Source organism: Lipotes vexillifer, unplaced genomic scaffold (genome assembly GCF_000442215.2).
Source record: "Lipotes vexillifer unplaced genomic scaffold, Lipotes_vexillifer_v1.1 scaffold611, whole genome shotgun sequence".
NCBI classification, from domain to species: Eukaryota; Metazoa; Chordata; class Mammalia; order Artiodactyla; family Lipotidae; genus Lipotes; species Lipotes vexillifer.
This window is the reverse complement of record NW_006785619.1, coordinates 620,751-627,246: the sequence shown is the minus strand read 5'-3', so window position 1 is coordinate 627,246 and position 6,496 is coordinate 620,751. Positions and strand designations below refer to the sequence as shown.

Below are 6,496 nucleotides of genomic sequence, written 5' to 3'. Positions count from 1 at the left end.
TTTTTTTTTTTTTTTTTTGCGGTACGCGGGCCTCTCACTGTTGTGGCCTCTCCCGTTGAGGACGCGCAGGCTCAGCGGCCATGGCTCACGGGCCTAGCTGCTCCGCGTCATTTGGGATCTTCCCAGACCGGGGCACGAACCCGTGTCGCCTGCATTGGCAGGCGGACTCTCAACCACTGCGCCACCAGGGAAGCCCAGGAATTGTATTTTTCGCTTCGTGCTCCAGATGAGAAAATACTGGTTGCGACTTCACAGCTCTGGATGGAGGAGATAAAAGGTGGGGCAGGACCCACCCTCAGGCCTGTGTGTCTCTCACTCTCCACAGAGAGATTAATAAGCGGATCACAGAGGAGCAAGCCCGCAAAGCCTTCGACAGAGCCACCAAGCTGGAGCAGGAATTCACAGAGTGCTTCTCAGGTGAGGTGCACACAAGGCACCTTTGGTTCAGATTCAAAGAGGGGGCCCCCACTGGGTGGGTGGTTTAGAGAGAGGTTTCCCCTTTGGGTGGGTGCAGCCCCGCGGCACGTGGATAGGAGAATTAGAAAAAGGTGCCCCTCTGGGCCTGACTCCCTGCTCCCCCCTACCCCCAGCCATCGTGGAGGGAGACAGCTTTGAGGAGATCTACCACAAGGTGAAGCGCGTCATCGAGGACCTCTCAGGCCCCTACATCTGGGTCCCAGCCCGAGAGAGACTCTGATTCCTGCCCTGGCTTGGCCTGGACTCACCCCGCCTCCATCGCCCAGGCCCTTGGTCTGGACTGAATTGCCCACGCCCTTCGCACCTCCAGCCTCCCTCCCACCCCTTCTTATTTATTTCCTTTCTAACTGGATCCAGCCCATTGGAGGGGGGACACTCCTCTGCATGTATCCCCGCACCCCAGAACTGGACTCCTGAACCCCAGGAACCTGGGGTCTGGGGGGGAAGCCCTGGGCTCCTGATCCTGAGCCCTAGCTCCTTAGGACCCCTCGCCCCTGCCCACCCCCAACGCACACACAGACCCACCAGGGGCCACCTGCCTTCCCCCATCTTCTCCCACACACATTGCGGAAGTTAGGGCCCCCCTCAAGGAGCACCCCGCTGCAGGGATGCAGGGCTACAGGCCTCCGCGCTCTCCCGAGGCAGGGTCTGGGGTCATCCCTGCCCCCATCATAACTCCCCCTGTCCCTTGATTTCTCATTTATTTTTTTCCATTTTTTTTCTTCTCAAAGGTGGTTTTTGGGGGGATAAGTAGGGGGACTCCACTGTGAGCCCCCTGCTTTCTACATGCCCCCCCCCTTTTTTCTTTGCCGGTTTGCATGAGTGGAAGGTCTAACTGTGGCTTTTTTTTTTTTTTTCTGGGATTTTTTTTGGGGGAATGGGGAGGGATGGGTCTAGGGAGCGGGAATGTGGGAGGGGGGGCAGGGTTGGGGGTAGGGTGTCTGGGAGCCAGGGGAAGACTGGAAATGCTGCCGCCTTCTGCAATTTATTTATTTTTTCTTTTGAGAGAGTGAAAGGAAGAGACAGATACTTGAAACCTGGTGTGTGGCCTGGTTATTTGGGCCCCGGGACCCCCCACCCCCACCCCGCTGCACTCCCCACCCCACAGGATAGAGTGGCCTGAAAGGGGCCTTGGAGGAACCTGCAAATCAAGGCTCCAGAGTCCTTAATGAAGAATGGGCCTGGGGGTGGGGTGGGGCGGGGCTGGAGCTAGGTCCAAGGTCACTGACAGACCCAGAAAGAGGACTTGCAAATGTAGCCCAGCCCTGACCACTCCCCTGGGCTGTCTCAGTCCTGTCTGGCAGCACAATGGTCTCTAAAGAAAATAGTGAGGACACTTCATTCATGTTCGGAGCCATGGACAGAACTGGGCTCTGGCAGTGACCTTCAGAGAGGTTTGCTGATAAGAAATGCTGTGTGAATATTCATTGGATTTCTTTATGTCTAACCCATCTCTATAGGAAATATTTGAAGCAGTTTTGCAAATAATAAGGGTAGGAAAATAGAATGTGATACCAAAGGTAAAAATAGGAGAAACAGATGTATTAGCTATGAGGGTAAATATGATTTCTGAGCTTCCTGGTAGACAGGGCAAAAAGGGAAATGGTCTATTACATACATACATACATATACATGTATGTTGTGTATGTTATGAAGGAGAAAAACTTCTGGCTCTTTTAGGGAGTCAGGTTTTCCTGGGCCCTAAATCCTAACTGAAGTTTCTCAGATGCTGCTCTGTAGCAGCATCGTTCTCAGCTTCCCTTCTGCCACTGTTCATATGCTTGACAGGCTCCCCTCACACCAGCCTCAACTGCAGCATAGATGAGCCATTGCTGACACCAGCTGGGGGATCCCACCTACCTCTTTCTCTCTCTTATTCAGGGACCCCAGGGAGGAAGGCTGAGGTGGGGTGGTTAAGTCCTGAACTGTGCAAAAGGGCAATTTTGTAGCCACCCCTGCCAGATTTGAGAGTTGGATGGAAAAGACCAACCCCCCAGGGGCAGCGTTGGGGGGCAGTGTTGGGGGGTGCTGCCCTGGCCTGACCAGATCCAAGGCTAGAGGTGGAGATCCCCAGAGGTGTGGCCCTTAAAGCAGGGGTCCTCTCTGGATCGCCCTGCTGGTTTTTGAGCAGCACTCAATCCAGCAGAGGCCAGTCCTGGGGGTGGGACTGGGCGGGGGTGGTGGTGGTGGTGGTGTCTGCCTTTCAGGAAATGTCCCAGGTGATTCTGATGTCTTGCTGGATGGAGAAGCACCGCCTTTTCCAATAACCCTTCTTTTAGCTTGATTCTGCGTAGGAGCAAATGGTTTGAGGCTGTGCTCACATTCTCTGCCATTGGCTGAAAGGGAGAAAGCTGTGAGCTGAGGAAGGTGTGTGCAGGTAACCTGTCTGCATCTAAGGGGTTAAGGAGAGTTCGCTGAGAAGGGGTAAAATCCCCTAGTTGTGCATGCGTTATGTTTTAGGTTACAACACTAATACGCATACCTTACAAAACTGCAAATAAATATAGAAATACGCATGGTTAAAAAAAAGTTCCTTCCCCATCCCATTCCACATACTCCTCGAGGGAAGCATGTTAGCAGTTTGGGATGTATTCTTCCAAATCTATAAAGAGCTCTTTCCTGTCCCTTTAGGGAGACCACATGTGCTTGAGTGGTAGGCGCGCTGGGTTCCCACACAGACGAGTTCAAAGCCTGATCCTCTCTCTTTTTTTTTTTCCCCCTGCTTTTATTTATTTTAAAATTTATTATTATTTTTAAAAAGCCTAGCTCCTCTTCACCCCCCTCTACTTTTTACAACAAATACTAATTTGGATCTTCCTTGGTGCCAGGCAGTGTTTGAAATGCTGGGAATACAGTGTCCCTGCCCTCAGGGAACTTGGGGAGTCTACCCAGTGGGGACAGAGAGTAGCAAGTAAAGGAATGTAGGGAATTTAAGATAATGATGGTGCTATTGAGGGAAGAAAGTGACCACTGGGTGTGTGTCCTTGCTAGTCTAGACAGGGTGATCAGGGCGGCGGCTTCTTGGAGCGACATTTGAGTTGAGACCTGAACTGTGATGAAGCATGGGGTGGGGCACTGTGTCAGGTAGAGAGAGGATGCAAGGTAGGAGGACGTTTGTAATGTTGGTGGATAGAAAGAGGTCACGGAGTGGAGCAGGGTCAGGGGAGGGAGATAAGTAGGATACGGGTCAGAGGAGTCAGCAAGGCCTGAGGCCTTCATGTGGATTTTATAAATGCCAGGAAAAGTCCTGCGGGAGGGCTGTAAGAGGGCAGCCGCTGGCTGCCGTGGGTCCTGGTGAAGGAGGTATGGTCGGGGGCAGTAGAGAGCCAGGGAGGAGGTGGTCGTACGTAGGTCAAGATGAGAGGCGTGGTGTCACTGCAACTGGCCAAAGAGCTTAACTCCTCTGACCCTGTTTCCCTGGCTGTTAAATGGGAATAGTAACTACTTTGTTGGATTCTTGTGAGGAACAAAGGGAAAAAACACGGAAAGCCATTGGCACACTGCCTGGCACACGTTAGAATCTGGTCATGGTTATTGCTCTTGGCCTCTTGATCTGTTCTCTGTTACTGGGTAAACTTGAAAGTTAAATAAAACTTGGAAACCTTTGGAGTTTTACAATTTTCTAAAATTTTCACCCTCTAAAAGTAGGAAAGAGGAGGAGAGAGGGTCCTGGGTCACAGGATCCTGGCTGTCCCAGCACAAAAGACAGTGGGGTTGGGGAGGATGGAGCCAGGATGGGGCGTGCCTATGGGAGACGGGGCGCTGCGGCCCCTCCACACAGCCGAGTTCTCGCCCAGCCACAGGGAGGGGATGTTGAAGCCCCTGGGTGGGTTTATCAGTTCACATCTGAAACTTGTGTGCAGTGGCTATCTCCCCCTTCCTGCTCAGAGCCCCCTCTTTCTCTGCTGCTGCTTCTGGCGCTGAGCCCTCCAGCCCTAGTGCAGCCCCCTAACCTCCCCTGTCTCATCTCCACCCAAGCCCAAGTCAGCCTCGGCTAGATTTGGGGAACCACTGGTCACCCTCTTTGGAAAGTCAGCACAGAGCCTTCTCTGTGCCCCTCTGCCCATTTGTTGTCACCTCTTCTGCTGGGTCTGCTGGGTACACGACTCTGCAGCCCACAGGGTGCTGAGAGGCACGAGGTGGAATCCCAACCCTCTGGGTCTGGGGCCCACTCCAAACACGAGGTCAAAAGCTCTCAGAGAGAAGTGTGAGCAGGTGTGGGCTCAGGATGCAGGTCTCCTCCATAGAAGGGGAAGGGACTGTCTTAACTCAGACAACACCCCAGGGCCCCAGTTCTGCCCCGGGGAAGTTGCTCACCACCCTCCGGGATCTGGGGAGAGACCTCTGCTACCCTGACCCAGCCTTCCCCCTTTCCCCTCATGCAGAGGCCCTGGAGGTAACTCAACTCTTGGCTGTGCTGCTAGTGATAATAATAAGAATAAAAATAGGTAGCATGCACAGAGCACTTGGTACGTGCCAGGCACTGTTCTAAGGGCTTTCCATTCATTATCTTATTTAACCTTGACATAACTCTGAGATGGGCATTAAACCCACTTCCTAGATAAGGTGAACTCAGATCTGGCTGATAGCAGCCTTTAGGTTCTTTCTGCTTCTCCAGTTTTCCACCCCCTTAACATCCTTCTTGGGGACCTCTGGCCATTGGCATCCTTCCTTCTCAGCGTTCCTCTCCCCACCAGCCCCTTCTCCATCCCCCAACTGCCCAGGCCCCGCCTCCACCTGCCAGAAAAGCACTTCCCTCTTCCTGACTCACTCCGATAGGAGGCCCAGACCCCTTTCTCCTTGACCATCTTTAATCTGGCACTTGGGGTCCCCAGAGCTGGCCCTGAATGTCACCCCCACTTCCTGGGGCTCTTTCTTCTGCTTCCCCCACAGGGGGGACTCCGTCCTGGGCTGCTTTCTTTCCACTGTGGCCTCATCACAGGGCAGCACCCAAGACCCTGCCTTCAGTGTAACCAGAAATCTCCGTGGTCTCCAGGAGCCTTGTGGACCCTGGTCAGGTGCACTGCTGTCCTTGCCCCCATCCCCCGCTTCGCTCTGTGTTCAGCAGCCACCAGGTCAGCTCCATTCTTCTGTAACGTTCTGCCCCTGTGACCTTCCCTCTCTGGCCTCAAGCCTCACACTTTCTTACTGAGACCACCTCAGCAGCCTCCTGACAGCTCCCTGCCTCTCAGGGACCCACCTTTGACCCAGCACCCACCCCGAGGCCAGGCCATTGTTCAGCTTACAGCTCTGACCTCACCACTGCCCTGCCTGCAACTCTTCATGGGCCCCTGTAGTCAGTCTTTAACTTGGCTGTTCAGGTGCCAACATCAGTACAGTGTTTTTGGTTGTGTGTCCCCAGTGCACATTCACTCATCTAATAACTGTATACATCTTGTGGCAGCCAGCCTTCAAGATGGCCCCCGATTATTCTCACCCCGTGGTATTCACACTCTCGTGTGGTTCCTTTCCACACCGGGGAGCCACTAGGATGCTGTGGAGATGATGGAGTGTTACTTCTGAGGCTAGGTCATAAAAGAAATTGCAGCCTCCACCTTGTGCTCTCCGATCATTTGCTCTGGGGGAAGCCAGCTGCCATGTTGCAAGGACGCTCAAGCAGCCCTGTGGAGGGGCCCGTGTGGTGAGGAGCTGAGACCTCCTGCCAACAGCCAGCACTAACTTGCCAGTCTTGTGAGTGAGTCACCTTGGAAGCTGATCCTCCAGTCTAAGTCTTCAGATGACTGTAGCATGGAGATACATCCTGACTGCACTCTCATGAGAGACCCTGAGCCAGAACTAACCCACTAAGCTGCACGCAGATTCCTGACCCTCAGAAACTGAGTGAGATGATAACTATTCCTTGCCTTAAATTGCTCAGTTTTTGAGTGATCATTTTACGGCAGTAGATTCACTAGCACACATTTACCACCGTACATGTCTATTATGTACATGATGAAACACATCCCCAAGTAGAAATCTAAAGAAAAGGGATAAAAATATATATAAAGTGTTTTTTTTT

The 6,496-nt window shown here is 52.9% G+C and overlaps 1 protein-coding gene across 5 annotated transcripts in view; it reads left to right on the top strand.

Annotated features, from left to right (window-relative positions):
* DLG4 (discs large MAGUK scaffold protein 4) overlaps positions 1–1,513 on the top strand; it is a 24,315-nt gene extending 22,802 nt beyond the window's left edge. For 4 of the 5 annotated variants that reach the window (XM_007457745.1, XM_007457746.1, XM_007457744.1 and 1 more), the window contains 2 exons: positions 326–417; positions 591–1,507. In XM_007457745.1, coding sequence (XP_007457807.1) covers positions 326–417; positions 591–697 — 199 coding nt within the window. In that variant the 3' untranslated portion in view covers positions 698–1,507. Of the gene's footprint in view, positions 1–325; positions 418–590 lie in introns of all 5 variants that reach the window. The other variant, XM_007457743.1, reaches the window with a different exon arrangement.
* The last annotated feature ends 4,983 nt before the right edge of the window (positions 1,514–6,496 follow it).